The sequence below is a fragment of the Apiospora marii genome, assembly GCF_038362585.1.
Source record: "Apiospora marii strain CBS 49790 chromosome Unknown utg000003l_segment0_segment0, whole genome shotgun sequence".
NCBI classification, from domain to species: domain Eukaryota; kingdom Fungi; phylum Ascomycota; class Sordariomycetes; order Amphisphaeriales; family Apiosporaceae; genus Apiospora; species Apiospora marii.
Genome location: NW_027117374.1, coordinates 1,150,216 through 1,175,106, shown reverse-complemented (window position 1 = coordinate 1,175,106; position 24,891 = coordinate 1,150,216). Strand labels below are relative to the sequence as shown.

At 55.4% G+C, this 24,891-nt stretch overlaps 9 protein-coding genes across 9 annotated transcripts; 7 read left to right on the top strand and 2 right to left on the bottom strand.

Annotated features, from left to right (window-relative positions):
- Positions 1–1,121: 1,121 nt before the first annotated feature.
- Positions 1,122–2,845, bottom strand: PG985_003869 (proline-specific permease; the record flags this gene model as incomplete). The annotated part of the gene is made up of 2 exons (XM_066823638.1): positions 1,122–2,607; positions 2,685–2,845. The coding sequence occupies 2 exons, from the start codon at positions 2,843–2,845 to the stop codon at positions 1,122–1,124; spliced, it is 1,647 nt and encodes a 548-aa protein (XP_066686798.1).
- Positions 2,846–5,228: 2,383 nt separating this feature from the next.
- Positions 5,229–6,296, top strand: PG985_003868 (uncharacterized protein; the record flags this gene model as incomplete). Its single annotated transcript, XM_066823637.1, has 1 exon — positions 5,229–6,296. The coding sequence occupies one exon, from the start codon at positions 5,229–5,231 to the stop codon at positions 6,294–6,296; it is 1,068 nt and encodes a 355-aa protein (XP_066686797.1).
- Positions 6,297–6,734: 438 nt separating this feature from the next.
- On the bottom strand, positions 6,735–8,666 carry PG985_003867 (uncharacterized protein; the record flags this gene model as incomplete). The annotated part of the gene is made up of 1 exon (XM_066823636.1): positions 6,735–8,666. One exon carries the CDS (start codon positions 8,664–8,666, stop codon positions 6,735–6,737), a length of 1,932 nt encoding a protein of 643 aa, XP_066686796.1.
- Positions 8,667–12,897: 4,231 nt separating this feature from the next.
- Positions 12,898–13,792, top strand: PG985_003866 (CFEM domain-containing protein; the record flags this gene model as incomplete). The annotated part of the gene is made up of 2 exons (XM_066823635.1): positions 12,898–13,172; positions 13,393–13,792. The coding sequence occupies 2 exons, from the start codon at positions 12,898–12,900 to the stop codon at positions 13,790–13,792; spliced, it is 675 nt and encodes a 224-aa protein (XP_066686795.1).
- Positions 13,793–14,288: 496 nt separating this feature from the next.
- On the top strand, positions 14,289–15,969 carry PG985_003865 (aldehyde dehydrogenase; the record flags this gene model as incomplete). Its single annotated transcript, XM_066823634.1, has 3 exons — positions 14,289–14,347; positions 14,509–15,730; positions 15,796–15,969. 3 exons carry the CDS (start codon positions 14,289–14,291, stop codon positions 15,967–15,969), a joined length of 1,455 nt encoding a protein of 484 aa, XP_066686794.1.
- A 563-nt stretch (positions 15,970–16,532) lies between these two features.
- Positions 16,533–17,465, top strand: PG985_003864 (uncharacterized protein; the record flags this gene model as incomplete). Its single annotated transcript, XM_066823633.1, has 2 exons — positions 16,533–16,881; positions 16,981–17,465. 2 exons carry the CDS (start codon positions 16,533–16,535, stop codon positions 17,463–17,465), a joined length of 834 nt encoding a protein of 277 aa, XP_066686793.1.
- Positions 17,466–17,577: 112 nt separating this feature from the next.
- Positions 17,578–18,786, top strand: PG985_003863 (uncharacterized protein; the record flags this gene model as incomplete). Its single annotated transcript, XM_066823632.1, has 1 exon — positions 17,578–18,786. The coding sequence occupies one exon, from the start codon at positions 17,578–17,580 to the stop codon at positions 18,784–18,786; it is 1,209 nt and encodes a 402-aa protein (XP_066686792.1).
- Positions 18,787–19,893: 1,107 nt separating this feature from the next.
- On the top strand, positions 19,894–21,387 carry PG985_003862 (uncharacterized protein; the record flags this gene model as incomplete). Its single annotated transcript, XM_066823631.1, has 2 exons — positions 19,894–20,005; positions 20,105–21,387. The coding sequence occupies 2 exons, from the start codon at positions 19,894–19,896 to the stop codon at positions 21,385–21,387; spliced, it is 1,395 nt and encodes a 464-aa protein (XP_066686791.1).
- Positions 21,388–22,441: 1,054 nt separating this feature from the next.
- On the top strand, positions 22,442–24,774 carry PG985_003861 (beta-glucosidase 1; the record flags this gene model as incomplete). Its single annotated transcript, XM_066823630.1, has 3 exons — positions 22,442–23,630; positions 23,713–24,288; positions 24,368–24,774. The coding sequence occupies 3 exons, from the start codon at positions 22,442–22,444 to the stop codon at positions 24,772–24,774; spliced, it is 2,172 nt and encodes a 723-aa protein (XP_066686790.1).
- Positions 24,775–24,891: the final 117 nt, after the last annotated feature.

The window sequence follows — 24,891 nt, the reverse complement described above, 5'->3', positions numbered from 1 at the left end:
TCAACGTCTGTGATGATTTCCCAGTACTGGCGGACAGGTCTTGGGTGACCTATTTGCATTCAATGCAGAAGGTAGAACCGCTTGCTTTGTGCTATGTACAGCTGCTGCTCATTATCTGTCGATTGCTGTTTGCTTTGCTCCCGGGTCCTCCCCCTCCTCTACCTCAAAGCATTCACAACAAACTCACAAAAAGCAAGAAAACATGGGGTGTTTTTCACAGGATCTACAGCTTTCGGGACTCGCTCTACCGTCAAGCGATTGTGAAGCAAACCCGACATCTTTTACTCGGGGTGTACCGAACGTGAGGGAAATTTACATTGTTTATTATCACAACAAAACTCTTCCGGTCTATAACATACCACGCATCGCAGGATAAACCAGGTCGCGGACTGGTGAGCGCCGTCCGAGGGCGTCAAACAGCCCCCGGAGGACTCGATTGCAAGTGTTTGCTGCACCCGTCGACGATTCAGGGGCAACGCTGCTACAGCACATACCTTTACTGACCGACAGACCTTGGCTTGACCTGAGTGACCATGCTCCCCCATGTTCACCTTGAACGAAATAAATCCACAATCGTAGAAACAATGGCTCTTTATCCGAAAGCTCCTACTATGGTGACCTGAGAGGCTCGAAGGGGCAACGACATATGCACAGGCAAATCTACAGTGGTTAGTGAACTCAGGTCCCAATGCATTAGAAAACTATCCATCCTGTTTTGGATGTCCACTTCATAGTGGGCCAGCCCAGTCGATAAGTAAAACTCGGGATATGTACTTCCCAGGTTGGATTGGACAGGGCTTCACCTATAATGATGTCCTAGCAAAGTACAAACATCAAAGACTTCCAAGTCCATATGTCCTGGAGCGACTTCGAATCACGAATGCGAAATTTATGAGGAACTGTAAGAATATGTTTCTTTTGAAATAACAAAACTCGCTAAATACAAATCGCCAAACCCAAGACCAAGAGCCGAAAAGATATAGGGGTATCAATTGCTCTCATCTATGGCGTCTAGATGTCCACTGTTTCATATCGTGGCATCTAAAATTGTTTATACATCTCGTATACAAATGGCAAAAACGCTTTTCGCCGACTTGTCCAAGTCTAAGGTTTGATCTAGATTATGCAATCCAGAACCACACCTTCTGTAGCCAGTTCTTTGCGATCGGCTTCTCGTCCATGGCCTCGAGTGCATCCATCTCCTTGACTCCGGTGTGGACATCGATATCCTCAATCTTTCTGCACAGAGGTGTCCGGAACCACAACTTGTGTCCGAGATACAAGGCAAGGAAGATGGGAATGGTGATATAGGCGGCCAAGAAGTCTGATACGCTCCACTTGCTGGGGAAGAAGACTTGGAAGCCGTTGGTGAGAGTCAGGAGGGTAATGAGGAACAGCACAACATAAGTCGCATATGGCTGGAGCGGCGTCTTATACGGCAGGGTGTGCAACAGGTTGTTGAATGCCATGGCCTTTCGGAATCGGAGGTACGTGGTAAGACAAACGATCCAAGCAATGAAACCGCTGATGGTGGAAATGTTGCTGAACCAAGCAAAGACTGTGGCACCGTTGCTGCTCACGTTGAGGTATGCCAGGCAGCCAATCAGCCAGGTAGCGAGGACAGCTCGGTATGGGACACCCTTCTTCGTGGTCACCGCAAAGAACTCGGGGGCCTGGTTGGACAGGGACAAGCTGTAGAGGATACGGCTGCCCGAGTACAAAAAGGCATTTCCAGCAGACCAGGCCGAGGTCAGAATCGAGAAATTGATGACATGATTCAAGCCACCAATGCCAGCATTCTGAATGGCAATAACCCAAGGACTGGCTGAGGCGTCGCTGGTGGGAGACAGGAGTCGGGGGTCATTGCTGGGCACGATGCAACCGATGATCAGACTGGACACTCCATAAAACACGGCGAGTCGGTAGATGAAACGGCGGGCCGCCTTGGGGATGTTCCTTCGCGGAGCCACAGTCTCTCCGGCTGCCAGGGCAATAAGCTCCGGACTGGTGATGAAGGCAAATCCAGCACGCACAAAGGCGGTCCAGTATGCCAGGAAGCGACCAGTATTTCCCTTCGCCATGTATTCGTTAAAGGCACCTGGTGCACCCGGGTACCAGTACTTGAAGCCGACGGCGTCGTGCGTCGGGCCTCCGCCGCACATAAGTACGATTCCTAGGATAATGAGGCCGCAAATAGTGATAAGCTTGATGCTGGCGAACCAAAACTCGGCCTCGCCGAAAATCTCGACGGCAATGATGTTGAGAATCAAAGTAACGACCAGAATGATGGTGATCCAGACGGCAATGGGGACAGGGGTCTCCCAGTAGTCGAGAAGAATGGCGCCGGCCGTCGCCTCAGCTGCGATGAGGATGGCGTAGGCGTACCAGTAGTTCCAACCGGCGGCGAAAGCCAGAGAGGGCTCAACAAAGCGATTGACGAAATAGGGGATCGATATACCCTTGAGAGGCAGGTAGGTGGCCATCTCACCTAGATCGTTCATGACGACCCAGACAAGTAGCATCATGCTGAGATAGCCCAGCCATAAGGGCGCAGGGCCAACAAGGGCCAAGATAGCGCCAGATCCAACGAAAAGACCAGTGCCAATACTGTGAGATAAAGGAGTTAGTCGTTATGCACGCTTGGGACGAGAAAAAACCAATTGGTTGAAATTGGTAATACTCACGCTCCGCCCAGGGCCATGAATTGAATGTGCCGGCTCTTCAGGCTTCGCGACAGCTGGTCGTGCTCCTCGAGCAGACTGCCGACGCCGGCCGAACGGGTTGTGGTGAGGGCATTTTCCCCGCCTTGCTCAGCGCTGCTGTACTCATCCTTGGTGGCCGACATGGTGGGCAACAAACAAATGAAGGAAAGCGGATGCAGCAAAGGATTGACAGATGACTGAACCCAGAGCCCGAGTGATGGATGGTGAGAAAGCGAAAGGAAGAGAAAAATATATACGTGATAAACGCGACCGCCCACAATTAATTCACCCCATCATTGTTTTGGGTCTAGAGCTGTCGACCCCGGACTATTTGATGCAACGTCGAGCTCTCGAGTCATTGGCAAACGTAATGTGACAAGGCCGGGCTGGGGGGAGATAGGCCAATTTTTGGTTAAGCCGAGCTCTTGGCACTGCTTCTGGCACCGACTGGCAGCGTTTGTTATGAGAGGTCAATGGAGGCGGGCCTTGGCCAAGAAGTGGAGGAGCGGCCAGCTTCGGGGGTTTTGAGGGTCGTGAGGGTCGTGCAAAGGTGGAGGTGGGGGCAGCTACCCTGACTTTATCTGGGTGCTCCCTGGCCAGATACCAGACGGCCCAGCAGACGGTCCTCACTAATCCCAGGTTATCAGTGATCCTGCAGATAACCTGCCAGCCAAAACGGATCCTTATCGCAGGCGTAGGCCGCATCCGGCAAGGTCTGGGGCAAATCTTTACGTCACGCCTATTCCCAAGCACTGCCAGACTGCTGCTTAGCCCATGCACCTAAAATCGCTAGACTTCTCTAAATTCGCATGCACGACAGCGAGAACCGGCTTCGGACGTCTGGCACGCCGTGGGAGCGTGGCCCTGCGTTGCCTTGCCGTGCCTTACTCGACTCAGCTGGAGCAGTAAAGCGGCCTCTGGCCAATCGACGCCCTTCACCGTCTGAAGTCGTATGCAGCTATGTGTCTTGGTAATTGTTTCGCTCCCTTGGTATTGCGACAAAGACTATGGTGATTGGCCAGCCCTGAGTCCAGCTGCATGGCCAAATGGGGTCTGCCGTGCAAGGCCAGGTGCTTGACTTTCGCCTCTCCAATATTTCCCCATGAATGCGAATACCAGCAACCATTGATCAATTGCCAGCCGCTCCTTATTTCGGCGGTATTGAAAGTCTTGTCAACTCATGCAGCCAATTCACAGGCAAATCTCGTCGCTAATAATGCCAATGGTGATAATGAATCAGCCAAACTCGGGATTTTCTCTATCAATTGTGGTTTGCGACCAAGATAGCACGCTGTAGGGCCGCAACACTGGCCCTCTGGCAGTCTGGGACTGCTGGATCTTGCTGGGCAGCGTCGCACTATGGCTAGCAGCATCCAGGTTTGACTCCAACAGTGGAGCAACGTTATCAGATGCAGGTGGACTAGACAGCCACTTGGAATAAGCCCTGTTCAGGCCTTAGCCGTTGCTTTCCGAGCTGCACGATCCGCACAACCCAAACCACCCATCAGGTAGCATTAGCTCCTCCGATACGGATGCGCGTAGCCATAGGCAGTTAGGAGGTGCCCAATTGATCGACCGCTTCCCCATGAAAAAAGGAGTATCCTCATACATTTGCCCGTGTATGCTATGCGATATGCTTCTCATGACGAAGTAGTGGCATGACTTGTACATGCCGTCCAACTTTTCCCATAGCACCTACATATCGCTGTGTCATCGACGTCACCCGGATGCTATCTTACCCCGTCTTCCCGTTTCGCAAGCCGTTCTTTGGCGGGCATTCGAGCCGAACTAATAATCGGCTAACCCCCTGAGCCACGACATCACCCAGCGACGTCGGTGTTGGGGTTTTGAAAATATCTTCTGTCGTGACATCTGTCAACCTTCTTGTGACTTCTGTCTACTAGTCATACTGACCAATGCCCCGATCTGGTAAAGAAACTCATGTCCAACGGAGGCAACCCTTTGGATCAAATGTGGTAGTCACTGGGTCTTCATAGCATCACAACAGGTCTTTCTACTTATCCAAGGTCCATGTTTTACATTGACCAAGAAAGACGCTTGATCAGAGCCATCCGTGGTAAAGTTGGCCTTCTCTCCTTCTTTGGGCCAGAGATGCTTGAAAGCTGAAAGGAGGGTTTGCAAAGGTGAGCCAGCTGGGTCAGACAGCCAGGAAAGTGCACCAGGTCTCTCCTCCCCAATTCCATCAATTCATCTTGCAACCTTTTTTCTTCTCTCAAGGGTTTCTTAATCATCCATCAGTAACCTTTACTGTGCTGGTCACAACGTCGCTTCGACACTTGGGACCTCTTATTATAATCTGGAAGCCTTGTCTTGTTTCTGCAATCTTATTATCCGCGGATCACCGTTCCTAAATCTAACAAATCACTTGGCCCTTTAACCTTGAAGTCACGCGCCATCCTTTGGGCAAGCGCCAGGAACAAGCCTCTTGGCAATCCCAACTTCACCACCTCTCACGCGATACCCCAGCTACCAAAATAGAACCACGACCCGAGCCAGTGTATGACGATGGAGTACCCGCAGTATCCCTATCAACGCCAGCCCTACACCTACCGTCAAGTTCCCTATCTCCCCGTCGCCCATTATGATGTCGGCTGGGGAAATGGTGCGACGGCAGCAGGATTCACTCCCTATCCAGACTACTACGTAGCTCCTGTGGTGGGTCCCATAAGATCCCCTAAGCCAAGAGGAAGGCAGGCGATACCGCCGGAGCAGAAGCTACGATATCTCAAGCACAGACTAATCAAAGACGAACCCGCTGATCGTCATCTTCGACAATCCTCCGGGCCCGGACGACCGCCACACGCAACGCCTGCTTCGAAGACCCTCAGTCCAGCAGTCGTCGCCCCCGAAGTCCTGCTGGCAGAAGCATTGCCACCTCCACCACCTCCACCGCCACCTGCGATACCCATCCCCAACAGTGAGCCTGAGGAAATCCCTTTGCCACAAGAAGAGACGGCGACCGAGATAACGCCTACGAGGGAACTACACTACCCAGCCAAGCTGCACCGCGAGCGCACTCAGAAACTACACGCCTGGAATGATAAGGCCTCCCATTCTGCCTGGACTGTTTTTGTCATCGTCCACGAATTCGATGGTTCTATCGTCGATGTGCAGGTCTCGAATACCCTGAAGGATGCCATTGACGAGGTGCTGCGGGTCATGGCAAGATATCATCCGCGTACCTTCAAGTCGACGCCCCTGAGACGGGCTCTTAATGCCCCAGCTGCCGCAAATTCCGACGAGAGCGCGGCGAAGAAAGACGGCGGTGATGTCAAAGACGAGGATGAAGATGTTAATGCCAACTCCGGGGGCGACGATGGCAACAAAGGAGAAGCAGAGGCGGCGGAGTCACCGGAACCCGAGCGAGAGCGTCGTTTTGTGTACAAGGGCGACTGGAAGTTCACGCACGCCTCGACGTTGAAGCTAGAGGCCAGGCTTGGGAAGTCATTTATGCGGGTTTCGTGCTCCTTGAAGAACATGCGCCACGAGAAGAACGAATCTAAGAAAGGCAAGGAGAAGAAAGGTGGAGGATCCACGGATGCACGATTGAGACGGGTGTTTCTTGAGGGTTGACATATTGCGCAGTCTTTTTCATTCACGAGGTATCGTATCGCATTGCGGTGAGTTCTAGCAAGGTTTCCATTTCTCTGTCTATAGTACACCAGCGTCTCCGTAGTCCATTTGACCAAAGTAACTGACGTTGGACGCTTTCCATTATGAATTTGTCAGTCCTTTTAACCCGATGCTTGAGGCATCGCCGATTTCCGGTCTCATCTATTATCATTGTCTCATTCGTATCATCGTGGTATCATTCTCGTAGCTCGTAGCTCGTAGCTCATTGTCGTTTTTGTCGTAAATTCTTTTTTTCTTCTTGATTCATAGTCTTCTTCGCCTCATGCCGTCGTGCTTGTTCATTGTCTTATCGTCGTAAACCAGGCACCAAGCACGCTGGTAAACAGATGCCACTAAAAGGCATGTCGAAAGGCATGTGGAAAGCAAGCCTGTCACACATCACAGTACCATCTTAGTTTTGATAACCTTGACAGTTGCTTGGAACTTAGTGTTAGGCAGGGCCGCACTCAAAGTCACCAAGCCTTTGTGATCACCCTCCCGGTCCACGAACCAGGCGAGCCGGGCAGTCTCACGAATGTCGCCAGTTGACTTTGTCCAAACGTCCTTGGTCCAATTCCGGTCCAGGCGCTCCTGCAGCTGGGCGAGCGACTCCTTCTCCTCCTCGTGGGCAAGGCCGACGCTCTCGCGCAGCTCCGGCAGGATCTTGGGCACTTCCTGGCGGAAAAGTCTCAGGGCCAGCATGTTCACGGTCTTCATACCCTGCGCGGTGCCGAGGACGTTGAAGTGAGCCATGCACCGGTTTTGCTCGAGGACCACGACGTAGACGGGCAGGCTGTGATAACCCTGCGCAACGTCGCCGCGGTTGAACTCGTCCTTCTTGGGCACGTCGAGGTCGTTGATCTCCTCGAACAGCGCGGGTGGGAACTCGATGCCGGAGTCCGGGTCGCGGCTCTCGTTGATATAAATACACCGTTCGAGGTCGAAGTCCCGGCTGTCTTTGCCAGACGAGGCCGAGGGCTTGTCGGTACCGGACGGAGCGAAGGGCTTCCTGATGCTTGGGAGGGTCGGGGCGGGGCGCTTGCCTTTCTTGGCCTTCTTGGCTTTCTCGGCTTTCTCGAACGGCAGCTCGTCGTAGTCCACCTCGCCCTCCTGCTCCTTGGCATTTTTGTATTTGCCGAGCTTGTGCTTCTTATAGTGCTCGTCTTGCCGCTTCTGGAAGTCCTCGATCGCCTCGTCAGGTCTCTTCTTCTCAAACGCGGGCGCGCTGCCATGGGCCTTCTGTCGCTCGCGGAAGTCCGGAAGGGATTCGCCCTCGCGTCTGAGGGCGGGCATGCTGGGGTCGGTAGAGCTGTTGCTGTTATTTTGGTTGTGGAACTCTCTAATTCGCTTGCAGTAGTCCTCGTAAAGCTCGTCCTTCCCTTTGACAGGTTGCTCGAGCGGGGTGCCGGTGGACGTGTTCTGGGCAGCGGCTGGTTCGTTACTGCCACGGGTGCCACCGTCGTCCTTACTGGCAGCACGGTCGCCGGGGGTGAAGGTGGATGGCTTACGCTCCTGCTTCTTCGGGGCAGGTTTTGCGTAGCTTGGCTCCACGCCGTGTGCCTTCATGAAGGTGGTGGGCGACATTTTATATACCTTACTGTGGTATTCGTTGAGGTCACGTGTCCTTTTGTCGTAGTCTAACTCCGATCCGTTCGGCAATGCGGGCCATAGGTCTGAGGATCGGGGACTGTCGCTGGCTACGGCCGGCCGGGAACTGTCGCTGCCGCTGCTGGCTGCTCGGGGTCGGGAACTTCTGCTGCCGCTGGCTTCTTCTGCTGGTCGAGCACTACCGCTGCTACTGGCCGCTGTCGGGCGGGCTGCGGACTCGGCGCGGTCGGAGCGCGACGTTGTAGAACCCCCTTTCTTGGCGACGGGGACCACGACGGGCGCTCGAGTGATGCGGGGCTTGTTGGCGGGCAACTGGCTCCTGAAGTTTCCGCTGCCCCGCAGGATCGCAGGGACACTCGACGAGGAAGGGGGCCCATACTGCGAGACACCTGGAATTCGAGGGGCCGACGAGACAGGGGGGACAGAGGGTTTACCGGAATCTTGTTTGCCACCATTCATGCCTTGAATGGTCCGAATCGCTAGAGACGGCGAAGGGCGGGCAGAGGAACCGGCGCCACGCTCAGGGGTGGCACGAGGGGGTTTCATAGAACCGCCCGCGGGGGTGTTGCCGCCAGCACGACTTGGGGCGGATGCGACCGCAGGAAGACCGGACTCATCCTTCAGTCGCTTTGGGGCCGGCTCCTTGGCGTGGCTATTTTTCTTGCCAGAATCGGAGCCGTCATCACGGGATCTCTTGGATCCTTGGTTGTTGTTGTGCTCCATGGTCGGCAAACTTCAACAGTCTTGGAATGAACAAACCCTGGGAAGTGAAAGACCGCAGATGAAGGGAGGGTAAAAGGATAAGCTGTATAGCCACATTAGAATGGACCTTTGGAGAGAGTAGTGAAAGGGAAAAAAAAACATGTTAAAGCAAGGGAATATGCGAAATGACTTACACCGTTGTCGCGGTCTGATCTTGGCCGTCAGAGAGGTGGAATAGAACCAGAACTGGATGGCCACATTAGAATGGATCTTTTGAGAACATTGTGGGAGAAAAATAAATAAATAAGTGAAAGCAAGGAAATATGCGAAATAACTTACACCGTTGTCGCGGTCTTGATCTCAACCGTCAGAGAGGTTGAATAGCAACAAAACTGAATGCCCGAACAGCACGAGATAATCGCGAATAAGAGGCGAGTGCAGCGAGGCTGAAGCTCTTGGGGGGAAAGGAAAAGCCAGTCACAAAAGTGCAAAGTTTCCGACCGGCGCGACAGAGACCGCGCGCGGTGATGAAAATGCGGTGTTGAGTGGGCGATGGGCGAATTGTTGTTCAGATGAAGAGATCGTGGTTGCACTCTTCGAGATGAAATTATTCCCAAGACCACAAACTGTGAAGATCAGAAAAAAATCAAAAAAGACACAAGGGAATCGAGCTTTTGATTGTTGTTGCTGTGCCAAAAAAAAAGCTGGGTGTGAGGTGGTGCACGCCTAGCGCGTTCTCAAGCTTGAATCTTGATAAGAGTTTATTTAATTGTGTGCCTGTAGCATTCAATTATTCGCCGACACTTTCAGCTCACTTAACTGTCAGCTCAGACTGAGGTGTGGTTTGCTGCAGTCCTCGCGGTTAAGTTAATATCATACGTTTATACCGTTGACTGACTAGTGTCGCAAGTCAGTGGGTATAGATATCTCTTAAGTATGATATCACCAGACAGCAGTTCACCAGTAAGCCACGTTGGCAGTAATTAAATGAAATGGTAAGAACTATGAGCCATCACAGGAAGCAGTTTGGAAATCTGACATGTCCTTTTTCTCTAGGCAGATCGACCTCCTATCTCAAACCGACCAGTAACATTTCGACCGACAACGCTTCATGCAGCACCAAGGACGACGAGAAACAACGGAGAACAAGCAGGGAGTGACGGTCACCGATAATAATAAAAATAGGCTTTTGCATTGAGACATAGCCAGTCCGGGCCTAATGCCGACGTTGCACAACGCTGACGCCATATACAACACCGTCATTCACCCAACAGGTATGAATTTCAGAGGGGCCAGCGGCCACTCACCAAGTAACCAAGGAAACCACGATAGAAACTAGGGAGGAGCGTCCTAAAGGTACTGAACGACGACCTGGGATGTGATGACGGACGCGAAAGGGTTCAAGAAGCATAACAGGGCCTCTCAACCGGCTATAAGGCTCAGTCGCAAAGGCATAGAACTTTTGGCACAATGGGACAGCTAAGTAACAACATACACTATGATGAACTTAGACTACCTCTCGGCCGCCATGTTCGATCTGGTCGAATTGTTTGTGTAGCTCTTCTCATCATGGAAGGTGAAAACATAAGATACATACAGAATGCCCTTTGCATGGTACAGTACAGCGATGATGATATTCGTATGCGGTTGTATCTATAGCACTAGGACCGGCAGAATCGTAGAGGATTATGTAAAAAGTACCAATGGCGATGTGTATCTCTACATACTGTGACTCGGTGATCTTTCTCAGCGGAGGGAGGAGGGAGACCCTCCTCTAGAAAGATGATGAAATGATGGCTCGACAGCGATGGCCAGTCAGCACTAGTCCGACGGGCAGCACATCCTCTATCATTACCAGGGCTCGGAACTCTGCGTACTCGTATGTTAAAGCTGATACGACGGTAACGGATTTGGCCCAACGATGGACCAGTCCCCACGTCGGCTTCTCGCACAGCCTGGGATAACATCACAACCAAGCTTCCCATTTACCAAACTCTGAGAGATCCATGGATCTAGAAGTCAATCCCTCTAGGTGGATGAGTGGGAAGAGAAAGGGATTTTGTAGGAAGAATCAAGTGAACAAAAGATACAAAGCGACAGCATATATGAGTCACGAATGGTGACTCAAGGCCACAATCGACAAGCGCCCTCCAGGTATTTGGCTAGATCGAAAGAAAGGGACAATCATAGCCAGCTAGAAGCAAGCAATCTTGTTATCTCATGATCGAGATGCTGATATATATATCCGTAATTATAGTCAAAGCAATAAGAGCACAATTGATTACCTAGCCAGTGTTTGTTACAAGGAGGGTCTTCTTTCATGGTGTGTGTTTCCCTCATTGGGCTTGCCCTTCAGGACCTTGTGAAAAGGAGCAAAGAGAGGTGGAATCCGGCTTGAAATGCCTACGGGCGCATTCCAGCACCGATGTGTGCACACATACCGACAGGCACGAACAAGGGTTAGCTAGTCCAATGCAACCTGTCCTGGGTGGCCATCATGACATGGATACAATAACTTGTCAATACGAAGGAGATTAATCAGCAATGACCTGGTAGATGGGCCGACTGATATTTGGTGTCAGACCAGCGGTCATCCAATAACAAGCAAATCCCGACGTGCTGGTTCGCATTTCTCTGGAGAAGAACCAATCCCGCGCAAGCCACATAATCATGATGTGTTCGCAGGAACCTACGGGCAGACGACGCCAGGGTTTGGAAACATCAGCTTGGCAGAGGCGGCATTCGAAACGCAGAGATTGGCTGCCTTCTTGCATTTGTGCACTTCTTCTGCGCTTCTGCGCCAGCACGGAACTTTTGTCTATTCACCAAGGCCAGCCCCTTCTGCAGCCCCCAGCAGTTTCAGTCTAGCTTGGCACGGGCTCGGATAACAGTTGGTTGTTGGGTCACATTGGAGAGTTCTCCATTTACCGATACTGCGGACGGCCCCTCCCTTACATGAGCGTTCGCGGCCCGAATAACGTGGAAGCGAAGTTTGCGGAACTAATCACGCAAGGAAATATGCAGCTAATTTGCAGTGTAGGGAGGTTCCGATGACCGGTGACCGGATTGCTTGGTATCGTGAGAAAGCAAGGTCGAATCATATCATGGCCTCGAATGGCTTGACCGCCAGCCGCCATGCGACGACGATCTCTTTCCCCTCTTGCCTCCTACAGCGAAGGCTGCCTCGATAAAGCGAACAAACACAACGCCTTGCTTGACGCCGTGCGACCGGGCTGCCTGCCGGCAAATGAAAAGCGACGCAAGGACGCTTGGGGTTGCACTGAATATGCCACGTTATTACGCTAAGAAGCAAGCAAACAACCCACACCCCGACGCCCGTGTTTGCTACGGACCTATCCCTAGCTGCCCCAACTGCAGACAGTTGGAGGCGGCCACCTTAAGTACCGTGGGGATCTCCAGATCCAGCAGGTTTCCCGTCGCCGTCACGCTCCTCAGTCCACTCCTCCCCCTCTCCCCAAAGGAATACCAAGCTGTTCCATACAGCTGAATACATGTGCGACCAAAACCTGAGGCTCAACATCAACACAACGCTATTCTACCACTATCAACATGGAAGATAGCTATCTGGATACCACTCCTGTACGGCCACCGCCGAAGGGCCAGGAGTCCAACTTCGACGACCCAGATTCCATCTCGTATCGGTTAATCGTCATCATTGCTGTCATGAGTACACTGGTAGTCTTGTTCACGGCAGCCAGGGCATATACGCGACTCAGGATAACCAAATCCTGGGGTGCCGACGACTGCAAGTTCCCATATCCTATGCTGAACATTACTATTGCTGCTCTCTATACTTACATATTTCCTAGATCTTTGCATGGTATCGGCAGTAAGATTACCAACATCTTCTCCAATGAGAAGGTGCATTTCAACTAACTGCACGGGAACTAGGTGATTACCCTTGCATTCAACTTTGTGGTTTTGATGAGTAAGTCCCTCAGCATCTGACGGCTCCCGCAATCTTCTCCTGACAACCAATTGCAGTGTGCGACCAGCCGGGCTACGGCGCAGCCGGGCGTCATCTATGGGACGTCTCTCTCCGCAGATGGATAAATTACTCCAAGGTATGTTTGTGTTCAGCGCCCCCATCACCAGGTATCATTGCTCACATTCATACTACCAGTTGGGTCTTGCTCAAACCCTTCTGGCTCGCCTATCCAACACCCTGATCAAGGTGACATTCTTTGTGTTCTACCTGCGCCTATTTGGTCCTAAAGACCATATCAGGAGTATGGTTTGGGCTGGCATCACGGTGGTGGTTCTCTTCTGCGTTGCCTTTGTGATCACCTATCTCATTACGGCCACCCCAGGCAAAGGCGGCTTCCTCGACCCGGGCTACAGGGCTCAAATGTCAAAGATCCCCAACACTCTAATCACAGTAGCTGCCTACGTTAGTGTCCTCACTGATATTTACACCATGATCATCCCCATGCACCAGATACCTAAGCTTGGGCTTTCGTACAAGCGAAAGTGGGGGATCAGTTTCATCTTCCTCACTGGAGCAGTGTAAGTCCAGAGCCTGCGAAGAGTCCAGGATTGTCATGACAACACTAATAACTTCCTATAGAGCCACTGTAGCCGGTATAATTAATTTGGTTTTCCGTATGAGCAAAACGATCATGGACTTCTCTGACATCACATGGGCCGGATCATACCCGTTGATGACTAGGTGAGAAGCCCCTCCAGCCCCGGTTCTTAGCAATGCTAATGCACGCGGTTACTACAGCGTCTGCGAAAACAACCTCGGCTTGGTATGCGTGTCCATGCCGGTCGTGCTCGCACTGTTCGTGGGACGCCTTACAGCTTTCGGCCAGTCTCTGGGCTCCTGGGTCAACCTCCGCAAAGCGCAGCGACATGGCGCCGGCGACAGTGCCTCGAACCTTTCGCCAAGCGACGGCAACGAATCAGCGCCCGAGTCAGCACCCGAGCTCCCCGAGGGACGTAACCTGGATCCGAGGCTTGGAGGCATGCGTAAGTTCATTCGCAATTTGAATCGCTCGCGCGTTGATAATAATACTACTGTTGCGTCTACCTTCAACGACCTAACATCAGCTGATCTCAGCTACCACGTCCAACTGAAAAATCTGCACCCGAGCCACAGTGTTAAGAGCGAGAAGCTTGGGTAGGGGGACTGCGTACCTTGGTCGCGATGGACTTGGTACTGCAGTGGGGATGAAGGGATGATCGGAATGACATTATTGGAAGTTCACGACATGGAGGATAATGTCAACAGACACAGCTGGATTGGGCTTGACACTCTTTTACTCTGGGACAATGTTGATGAGCGACACATTCTTTCACATAGCAGTTTACCAAGAACATACTAACGACCTCAATGAAATCTTTTGGACATCAACGTTACAATACTTTGGCGATTTTGAGACGATTTTCACTGCCTTTTGAGCTTGTTGCTGTATTTCCTCTCTTATCGGGCTGCCCCGACGGTTTCCGGCTCAACGCAATGAGGGCCGAGGACTCGCAAACGTCGGGACATGCCGACGGCCCCGCTCTAAACCTTATTACCCTCCGACTACAAAGATAAAGTCGACGTCAAACATTGCTTACATAGCCCCTTAAGCATCCTTCAATCAAACTGAGTATCTCAAAACACGTACATGCAAAATGACAGAAACATATCTCATGTGGGTCAATGGCCAAGAACGATCTGGCCAGGCTGAACTGTAGGTTTGCTTGCAACACCTATCTTCGGACACTAGATCAAAGATACTGACACACCCCACCAGAATTCCTGTTGAAGATCCAGCCACGGGGGAAATATTTGCACAGTAAATCACATCATGTCACCCAAATAGGAACAATGCCGCTGACTTCAAGCGTGCAGATGCCACGCCTCAAGCCCCGAAGACGTGGACGAGACCATCCAGCTAGCCCAGAAGGTCTTCCAGTCCGGCATATGGTCCAAAGCCTCACCCCACGCCCGCGCCGACGTCCTCGAGGCCGCGGCCGCACTCCTCGCCAAGGAGGTGCCCAACCTGATCCCGCTCGAGGTGCGCCAGACGGGCCGCGCCGTGCGCGAGATGCGGGCGCAGGTCCCCTCGCTCGTACGCTGGTTCAAGTACTACGCCGCCCTGCTGCGGACCGAGGAGCGGGCCGTGCTGCCGACGGTGGGCAAGCTGCACAACTGGTTGGACCGGGTCCCGCTCGGGGTCGTGGCGCAGATCACGCCCTTCAACCACCCGCTGCTCATCGCGGTCAAGAAGCTGGCCCCGGCTCTGGCGGCGGGGAACTGCGTCGTTGCTAAGCCGAGCGAGCTGACGCCGCTGACGACGTTGGCACTGGGGAAACTGCTGAAGGAGGCGGGCTTGCCGGACGGCGTGTTCAATGTGCTTCCTGGCTACGGGGCCTCGACGGGTAAAGCACTGGTGCAGCATCCGCTGATCCGGAAGGTCGACGTTACGGGAGGCACGGTGGCGGGCCGTGCTATCGGAAGTATAGCGGGCGGCAACCTCGCGCGTTACACGGCCGAGCTGGGCGGGAAAGCGCCTCTAGTTGTCTTTGCTGCCGCGGATATCGACGTCGCCGTGAATGGTATCACGTTCGGGTCGTTCATGGCCAGCGGTCAGACATGCATCGCGAGTACGCGCATCATTGTGGAGAATGCGGTTTTGGGTCAAGTTCTGGAGAAGCTTAAGGCCAAAATTGACTCTATCGCCCGCCGGATGGGGTCGCCAAACAACCCGGAGTCAATGATGGGCCCCCTGATCTCGGCGAAGCAGTTGCAGAACGTTACGACGCTGGTAGACGAGGCAGTCGAGAGTGGCAATGCCACAGCACTTACTGGTGGCAAGAAAATGAGCGGCCAGAGTCAACTCGACGGAACAGATTTCACCAAGGGCTACTTCTTCGAGCCCACAGTGCTTGTCTCCAGCCAGGGTGGTAACGACAGCATCCTACGGACCCGGATCTGGCGCGAAGAGGCCTTCGGCCCCGTTATCGCCGTCGTCGGCTTCGACACCGAGGACCAAGCGATTACTCTAGCCAACGACAGCGAGTTCGGCCTGGGGGCGTCGGTCTGGACCAAGGACCTGGCGCAGGGATTCCGAGTCTCGGAGCGGATCGACGCGGGCATCGTCTGGGTCAATACGCACCACCGCAACGACCCGAGCAGTCCCTGGGCGGCGCCAAGTCGGCCAGTGGCATCGGCAGCGAGAACGGTGTCGACGCGCTGCGCGAGTACACGACTATGAAGAGCACTATTGTCAACTACGCCTCGGCCGAGGAGTCGCTGGCGGCGGAAGACTGGTTTGGGGATAAGAGCGGGGGACCCGTGCGGTATGGTTGATATGTTATATGAACTATAATTAACACCAATATGATCACTACTGATATTTCCCCGCTGTTTCTCTACGAGTTCGGCACCAGATTGAGACGTAGAAAATTTGGCAGAACAACTTGCCTAATTACCCAGTAGAGTATCGAGCTTGCCTTATTTGTGCGATGAGAGCCCACCTGTTGCGCTAACGACCCCTGCCATCTGCGCACATGGCACGATGCCCCGTCGGCTAGGGCCGAACGTGGTGTTGGCATCTCAGGGTGGGCCATTGAGAATGGGAAAAGAATCTCGTAGTCAAGATCTAATCAACAAAGGTCGTCGACGAGAATGGGGTCTAATCTCCGAAGTCCCCGTAGAAAGTGGGCTTTTTCTGGTAAGCAACGGCCCGGTCAGGCTTCTGCCTGATCAGCACACCGACCTCGACTTAGCTAAGAGATATATTCTGCTGACCATTCCGTTTAGTCTTTTTGTTATGTGTTTACGGCTGCATCATTCTAGTTACAACAGTAGTGGCTCCCCGATCACCCCATACGCCAAACAAACCCCAGACGTGGAAACATTTGAAGAACAGAATGCAGCATCTTGCCCGTACTGTCGGGTGGTTCCTCCTATTGGCCTCCTTAGCTCCAGCGGACGCTTTAAAGAACCGCAAGCCTTATAACTGGGACGATGTCAACGGCGTGCCCACCACTCCTGCTAAACGTCAGACCAGCGCCAATGCTGGGGAGAGCGACCACGCCGAACCTGGAGTAGTCAACTGTCGCTCTTGGGCCCGGACGACCAAAAAGGCCGACGACGGCTCCTGCGCCGAGGCGTCTGAACGTTACCAAATAACCCTCGACCTTTTCTTCCTCCTGAACCCTGGCGTCAGCCTCGATTGCAGCAATATCCAGCCCCAAACAGACTACTGCATCGACGGATGTAAGTACATACTCTAACTTCTCCATGCGTGGCCTGTGTTCTTCGCGTCAACACAACTCTTGCAATAAGTGTAACCGAGAGATGCTGATATCGTCGCAGGGATCGAGAGGGAAACGACAGACGGCCAGTGTGGCTTCCTACTCCAACATACGGTCATCACATGCGCCGGTGAGTGGGGCAACTGCTGTAGTCTTGATGGCAACTGCGGCACGGGCAAGGCATTCTGTGGGATGGGCAACTGCTTGTGGGGAGAGTGCGAGGACAACGTTAGTGAAACCACGTCGGTCCCAAAGTCATCGACCTGGACCGTTGGCCCGCCCAAGGCGACTAACATACCACTGCCTCCTTCGCCTACCGTCTCCTCCGAGACCTCCCGTCAAAGCTCCGCCGCCACTACGGCCTCTACTTCTGCCACTGCCACCAGTACCTCAGCTTCCGAAGTCGGCACGAAAACTGTTGACGGGTCTGGCCCCGAGAAGAGCGATGTTGCGAGTGCCGCCACCGGGCTTCGTGCCAGTTACTTCGGCGTGGGTGGTCTTGCCATCGGTGCCTACATGGTCGCCGCCCTGGGCATTGGTGCCTAGAGCAAACTCCACCAGATCCATTTTTTGGCCCATTCCCCTTTAATATCAACCACTTATAAATCTACTCACTGGGCCTTCGATCTAATATCAATCTTCTTTATCTTGACGCACCATGAACAGAGTGTCCGCCTTACATCTGTGTCTGTTGAGGTATTTTCCCGCGGTACTCTTCGTCATCTTGACTGCGTACGTGCTCAACATTATCTATGGTTCACAACAAGCCCTCAGCAGCACTATGCCTTCATTCCCATCCTACGAGGAGGTGCGCACTTCGGACCCATCCGCCCGTTTCTTGCCTATTCGTCTCACCCCCGAAGCGCACCGGATATTCTGGACACTACAAGGGCCTCTAGCTTCAGCCATCTCGGTTATGCCGGAGGACTGGCGCGAAAAGGGGTCAGAGCCAGGCGAGGCCTACATGCAAGGCAACACGCCCACCGACAACAGCGGCGCTCCCACCGCTCTACACCCGATCGCGGCCGCACCCCTGACGGAGCCCAAGATCAGCTCCATCACCGTCACCGTCTACGCCCTCGACATGTGGGAGCAGCAGTGGCTCGAGTCCCACGAGGCCCACGCCGCGCCAACCCGACCCGACTGCCAGTTCGGCGAGCTCCCGCCCGACTACGAGGGCGACGAACGCCGGGACGAGAGCGACGTGGACAGCGACGACGAGGAGGACCAAGGGGAGCTGCTGCGCTGCTGCGAAGAGGACCGCCCCACCACGAAGTGGAAGCTGACGGTCACGCCCTCGACGGACCCGGCCGCGGCGGGGGGCTGCTTCGTCACGGTGCACGACTACGTCTCGGCGGTGCACCCCTGGCTGATGGGTCTGCGCGGCGAGATCGCGCGGGCCGACAACGTGTGGGACGGGAACCCGCCCGAGTACTACGACCGGATGTTTGTGGAGCACCAGGCGCCGGACCAACTCATGACCACGAACGAGGCGTCTTATATCAGCGGCCCGCGCGCGGGCCGGCCAGCAGTGCCCAACGGCGCCGGCCCAACTTACTTGGAGCAGCTGGTGGCGAAAGCGGAGACGGGCGACCTGGAAGCTGCCCAGCAAGCCCTTGTCCAGGCCGCGATACAGCGAGTGCCCCACGGCATGAGCCCCGAGATCATGCAGACCCTTCGGGACAAGCGTGAGCGGGCGGCGAGGGCGGATTACGAGAAGGGGCTTCGGCAGGTCTTTGAAAATTACAAAAGATTGGACCCTGATCGGAGTGATGAGGAAATCGAGGAAGACATGGCGGATATCAGGGAGGCTATGCGGGAGTCATTGGCAAAGACTATAGAAAGTATAAGGGTACATACCATATAACTAGCCTCTGAAGTCAACGGCTCTTTCGCTTTTATTACCCGCCTCGATTCGAGCGATGCGGTGTTGGGTGTTGAAGGCTACGTGATCTCTTTGTCACCAAGCTGTGCAGACTGAATGACAACATTCATTACTACTACTAATGCACGACCAAATCCGCTAGCATGTGACAAGTTCGAGAACAACTGGCCCTGGTTTCGCATAGCACTGTACTGTAGACTTCTCAAGTGTGCTGCTTGCTGGGCTTCCTATATCTGTGCAACCTCGGGTATGCCGCCAACGTGTATATGATCTCCCGATAAAGGCAACGTTTCTGTACGGCTAATGCCTTACTGCCGCCTTTGTAAGCAGTGCGTGTTAGATCGCGGTTCAGGCCCGGTGATATTAGAGTCCAGCCAGCCAAAACAATGCAATATCTTACCGTGGGTGGTCGGTCAGCACCATACTCTTCGGCAATAATGGTTAGACAGGAACAAAGCAACTCTCTCCATGCTGTGTAGCACCCGGTCACCTGAATTGACCGGCCCCCAAAGGGACGAAAAACGACGTCCCCGGATTGAAGAGCAGGCCCCTTTCCGACGGCGCTGTCGGCGGTGATAGCAGCGGGGGGTTGTTGGAGATGGCTGGCATTGTGGGTCAATTACGAGTGACACATGTGCGACATTACAATATCTTATGTGAGCGACTGTGTTACATTAGTGAACAGAGACACGCAGGCATGCATCTTTGGCATATTGCCGGCTTCAGTTTGGGCGAGAATAGCAACGCGCTCGATATGACGCATAGCAACACGCCTTTGTGCTGACATGTCTCCACCTCCCGTAGCGGCAAGCGGCTGTGGTGGGCTGGCCATGGGGGTCATAGTGGGGTCCACCCATCTGCTCCCGCATTCTGAACTTCTTCATTTCCCCTTTGATATCCCTTACATGAGTCACTGGCAATTGCAAGCCGATGGCGGAATGGGTTGTTCATGACGAGGTGTTCAACACATTTGTATAAAACAAAAGCGTTACTACTACTGCTAGCCAATGGTTCACAGCAAGCATCATCCTGCTCTCATCAGTATCTAGAGCATCCAGTGTAAGCGGGAGTATATCACATCTGATCACAATGGCGTCTTCCAACGATACATCTCAGTCTACCAATGAGGGTAAAGTAGCCTTCGGGCACAGCCTCCGCAAAGAGTTCCCCTTCGATGCGGACTACCGGAACTTTAACCAGGGTGAGTTGACAGTCAATCATCACCATACCTTGCAACAATCTTTCGTTACATTTATAAGCAGTCAAACCTATGAATATGAGTCTAACAAGGGCAACACAGGATCCTTCGGAGCCTGGCCGACGGCCATCCACACCCACCTCCGCGAGTACCAGGACCGGGCCAACCAGCGACCGGACCCCTTCATCCGCTACGAGCTGCCGCACCTCCTGGACGCCTCCCGCGAGGCCGCGGCGGCCCTCCTGCGCGCGCCCGCCGAGACGGTGGTCCTGGTGCCCAACGCGACCATGGCCATCAACATCATCCTGCGGAACCTGACCTGGAACCCCGACGGCCGCGACGTCCTCTTCTACTTCAGCACCGTCTACGGCGGCTGCGGCAAAACCATCGACTACATCGTCGACTCGCACCAGCCCGCCTCGGGCCGCCCTCTCGTCTCAGCGCGCGAGATCCCTCTGCAATACCCCTTCGAGGACGCCGACGCCGTGACCGCCTTCGAGGCGGCCGTAGCCCAATGCGTCGCCGACGGCCAGCGGCCCCGCCTCTGCGTCTTCGACACCGTCTCCAGCCTGCCGGGGATCCGGTTCCCCTTCGAGGCCCTGACGGAAGCCTGCCGCCAGCGCGGGGTCCTGAGCCTCGTCGACGGCGCGCAGGGCATCGGGCAGATCGACCTGGACCTGGCCGCGCTGGACCCGGACTTCTTCCTCTCCAACTGCCACAAGTGGCTGTTCGTGCCGCGCGGGTGCGCCGTGCTCTACGTGCCGCGGCGGCACCAGGCGCTGATCCGGTCCTCGGTCCCGACCTCGCACGGCTACGTGACGACGCAGACGGGCGGGAGCGCGCGGATCAACCCCCTGCCGCCGAGCGACAAGTCGCCCTTCGTCCGGAACTTCGAGTTCACGGGCACCATCGACTGCTCGCCCTACCTCTGTGTGACGGACGCGCTGCGGTGGCGGGACGAGGTCCTGGGCGGGGAGGAGAGGATCTTGGAGTATGTCCAGACCCTGGCGCGCGAGGGCGGTAAGCGCACCGCCGAGATCCTGGGCACCGAGGTCCTGGAGAACAGCACGGGGACGCTGGGTAGGTGCTGCATGACCAACGTGGCATTGCCTATTCCATTCACGGATGGCGCGGGTGCAGAGGAGAGTGGTGGTAGTGGTGCCGGCATATCGACAGCCGAGGGGCCGGTTGCTATGCGATGGATCTTGAAGAAGCTGATGGAAGACCACAATACCTTCATCCCTCTGTTCCAGGGGAACGGGAAGCTATGGGCGAGATTGAGCGCGCAGGTTTTCCTAGAGATGGAGGACTTTGAGTGGGCTGGGCGCGTCTTGTTGGAGATCTGTCAGGGCGTTGCGGGAGGCGAGCACAGGTGTGCTAACTGATTCATGGCTAGGCATTCTCAACCCGCCGTGCTGTCGGGAATGTTTACTGCATGTCTCAGCTTAATGAGTCACCAAATCAGACTAGTATTAATAGCGACGTTCTCTAATATTCAAATGACAAGATGCAACTTCTCAGCGAATGGCCGAAGTATGCGCAAATAGATGACGTGCAGATGAAAATGCTGACCGCAGTGGCCTTAATGATCCATAAACAGGGGCAATTGCTGGACTCTGCATCATTGGGGGAAAAAGTGCTGGACCGCCTAGGCTTATTTCCCCAGAATTGGGATTTGGGGGGAGGGGAAGGGCAGGCCAGGAACGGGAACCAAGGCGCCGTTAGGGGCGGGGATCCCTGTGCTCGGAGTCGACTGCTCCGACAATCCTACTGGCCCACCCCCCGTTATAAGAAGACACATTTGGCAAAGACAAGGGCTACGCGGGCCGGCTAATCCCATGCGTTTTTCTTGCTCTCGCTCTGAATCCCCGTCATCCATGCCATGGCGCATCGCATCTGAACCTTGTGACACTGTTAGGTAACAAGAAAAAAGTGCTCAAGGACAGGGTCATCCCCCAAAACGGGTTACCACTGCCGGCCTGTTAGTTGCCGTAAGAGGGGGGCACCCAAGAGCCATGCCAAGTGCCAATCTAACCTGCTCATGGCAAAATGCCGGGCCATGTGTGCATTCCTAGAGAGAAAGCAGGCCCTCTTCCGCGCCTTGGTCTTCCGTGGACTGCCGTACAGGGTATCGTGATCTGACCATCTTTCACCGCCGTGGCTCCAGTCGCGTCCAACGGCGATGGGCAGCAGTAGTGGACCCCCCGTTATATCGCCAAGTTCCGAGGTAACGTTCTGACTGGCGCTGAGGATTCCCATGTGCCCCTCCTGTCATGGTAATACTCTTATGGTATATAAGTTCGGGGGTGTATTCAATTGGAGTGCCAGGCTTCGTCTTCCCCAGGCGCACCCTTCCTGTCCACGGTTGACCATATATAAGCTGCCCCAGCTTTGAAAAAGGAGAACAGCCAGCATCTGTTTAGAAAGAGCCTTCGAAAGATGCGTTTCCAAGATATAGCAGCCGTACTGGCCTCGGCCGCCGCGGCCTCCAGCCAATCGACTGGCGACTGGGGCGCCGCCTACGATAAGGCCAACGCGGCGCTCGCCAAGCTGTCCTCGCAGGACAAGATCAACATCGTCACCGGCGTCGGCTGGAACAAGGGCCCCTGCGTCGGCAACACCCCGGCCATCAACTCCATCGGCTACCCGCAGCTCTGCCTGCAGGACTCCCCGCTGGGCGTGCGCTACGGCAACGGCGTGACCGCCTTCACGCCCGGCATCCAAGCCGGCTCGACCTGGGACCGCGACCTGATGCGGCAGCGGGGCCAGTTCATGGGCGAGGAGGCCCGGGGCTGCGGCGTGCACGTGCTGCTGGGCCCGGTCGCGGGGCCGCTGGGCAAGATCGCGCAGGGCGGGCGCAACTGGGAGGGCTTCGCGGCGGACCCCTACCTGTCGGGCATCGCGACGGCCGAGACGGTCGAGGGCATGCAGGCCGCCGGCGTGCAGGCCAACGTGAAGCACTACATCGCCAACGAGCAGGAGCTGAGCCGCGACACCATCAGCTCCAACGTCGACGACCGCACCATGCACGAGCTGTACCTGTGGCCCTTCGCCGACGCCGTGCGGGCTAACGTGGCGTCCGTCATGTGCGCCTACAACAAGCTGAACGGGACGTGGGCGTGCGAGGACGACAAGAGCCTCAACGGCCTGCTCAAGCAGGAGCTCGGCTTCCGGGGCTACGTCCTGACCGACTGGAACGCGCAGCACACGACGGAGCTGAGCGCCAACTCGGGGCTCGACATGACCATGCCGGGCTCCGACTACAACGGCGGCTCCGTCCTCTGGGGCCCCAAGCTGCAGAGCGCCGTCAGCGCCGGCCGCGTGCCCCAGGCCCGCGTCCACGACATGGTCCGCCGCATCCTCGCCGCCTGGTACCTGACGGAGCAGAACAGCGGCTACCCGACCATCAACATCAACGCCAACGTGCAGGGCAACCACAAGACCAACGTGCGCGCCGTCGCGAGAGACGGCATTGTGCTCCTCAAGAACGAGGACGGCATCCTGCCGCTCAAGAAGCCCTCCCGCCTGGCGCTGATCGGATCGGCCGCCGTCAACAACCCGCAAGGCATCAACGCGTGCGTCGACCGGGGCTGCAATACCGGCGCATTGGGAATGGGTTGGGGCTCCGGTACGTTTTCCTTTTCTTTCTTCTTCTTTTTCCGATTTATACCAAGGCTCCTCAGCAGAACCAAAAGACTCACAATGAACAGGTACCGCCAACTACCCCTACTTCGTCGCCCCCGCCGACGCAATCCGCACCCGCGCCCAGGCCGACGGCACGACCGTCACCCTGCAAGCCAGCGACAGCACCTCGGCCGCCACCGCCGCGCGCGGCGCCGACGCCGCCGTCGTCTTCCTGACGTCCGACAGCGGCGAGGGCTACATCACGGTCGAGGGCCACGCCGGGGACCGCAACCACCTGGACCCGTGGCACTCGGGCAACCAACTCGTGCAGGCCGTCGCGCAGGCCAACGAGAACGTCGTCGTCGTCGTGCACTCCGTCGGGCCCATCCTGCTCGAGACCATCCTGGCGCTGCCGAGCGTGAAGGCCGTCGTCTGGGCCGGCCTGCCCTCGCAGGAGAGCGGCAACGCCCTCGTCGACGTGCTCTACGGCGCCGTCGCCCCCTCGGGCAAGCTGCCCTACACCATCGCCAAGGCGGCGGCCGACTACGGCACCAGCGTCAGCCGGGGTAGTAGTGATAGCTTCAGCGAGGGCCTGTACATTGACTACCGCCACTTCGACCGGGCCAACATCGCCCCGCGCTACGAGTTCGGCTTCGGCTTGTGTAAGTCCCATCTAACCCCTTATACTGACGTCGCACATTCCCCTATTCGTGCTGACCCATCGTTCGTGCATACATATAGCCTACACCAACTTCACCTACTCCGCCATCGCCGTCGAAGGCGCCCCCAAGTCGGGCCCCGCCACCGGCACCGTCGTCCCAGGCGGCCGCGCCGACCTCTTCGAGACCGTCGCGACCGTCACCGTGACCGTAGCCAACTCGGGCGCCGTCGAGGGCGCCGAGGTCGCGCAGCTCTACGTCGGCTACCCTTCGTCCGTGACCGCGCCGCCCAAGCAGCTGCGCGGGTTCGAGAAGCTGCCCCTGGCCGCCGGCGCGTCCGGCACCGCCACCTTCGCTCTCCGGCGGCGTGACCTCAGCTACTGGGACGTGGCCCGGCAGAACTGGGTGGTGCCGACCGGCGCCTTCACCATCAGCGTCGGTGCCAGCAGTCGGGATATTCGACAGACTGCCACCTTGACTGTCTCATAAAAAGGGAGTGGAAGAAGGCCGGGTCAAATGCACACGTAGCAGACATGTCACGTACAGAAGAAGAGTAACGTAGACAAACCAATAAATGCGATCATATCTGTCATTTCATCAGCTATG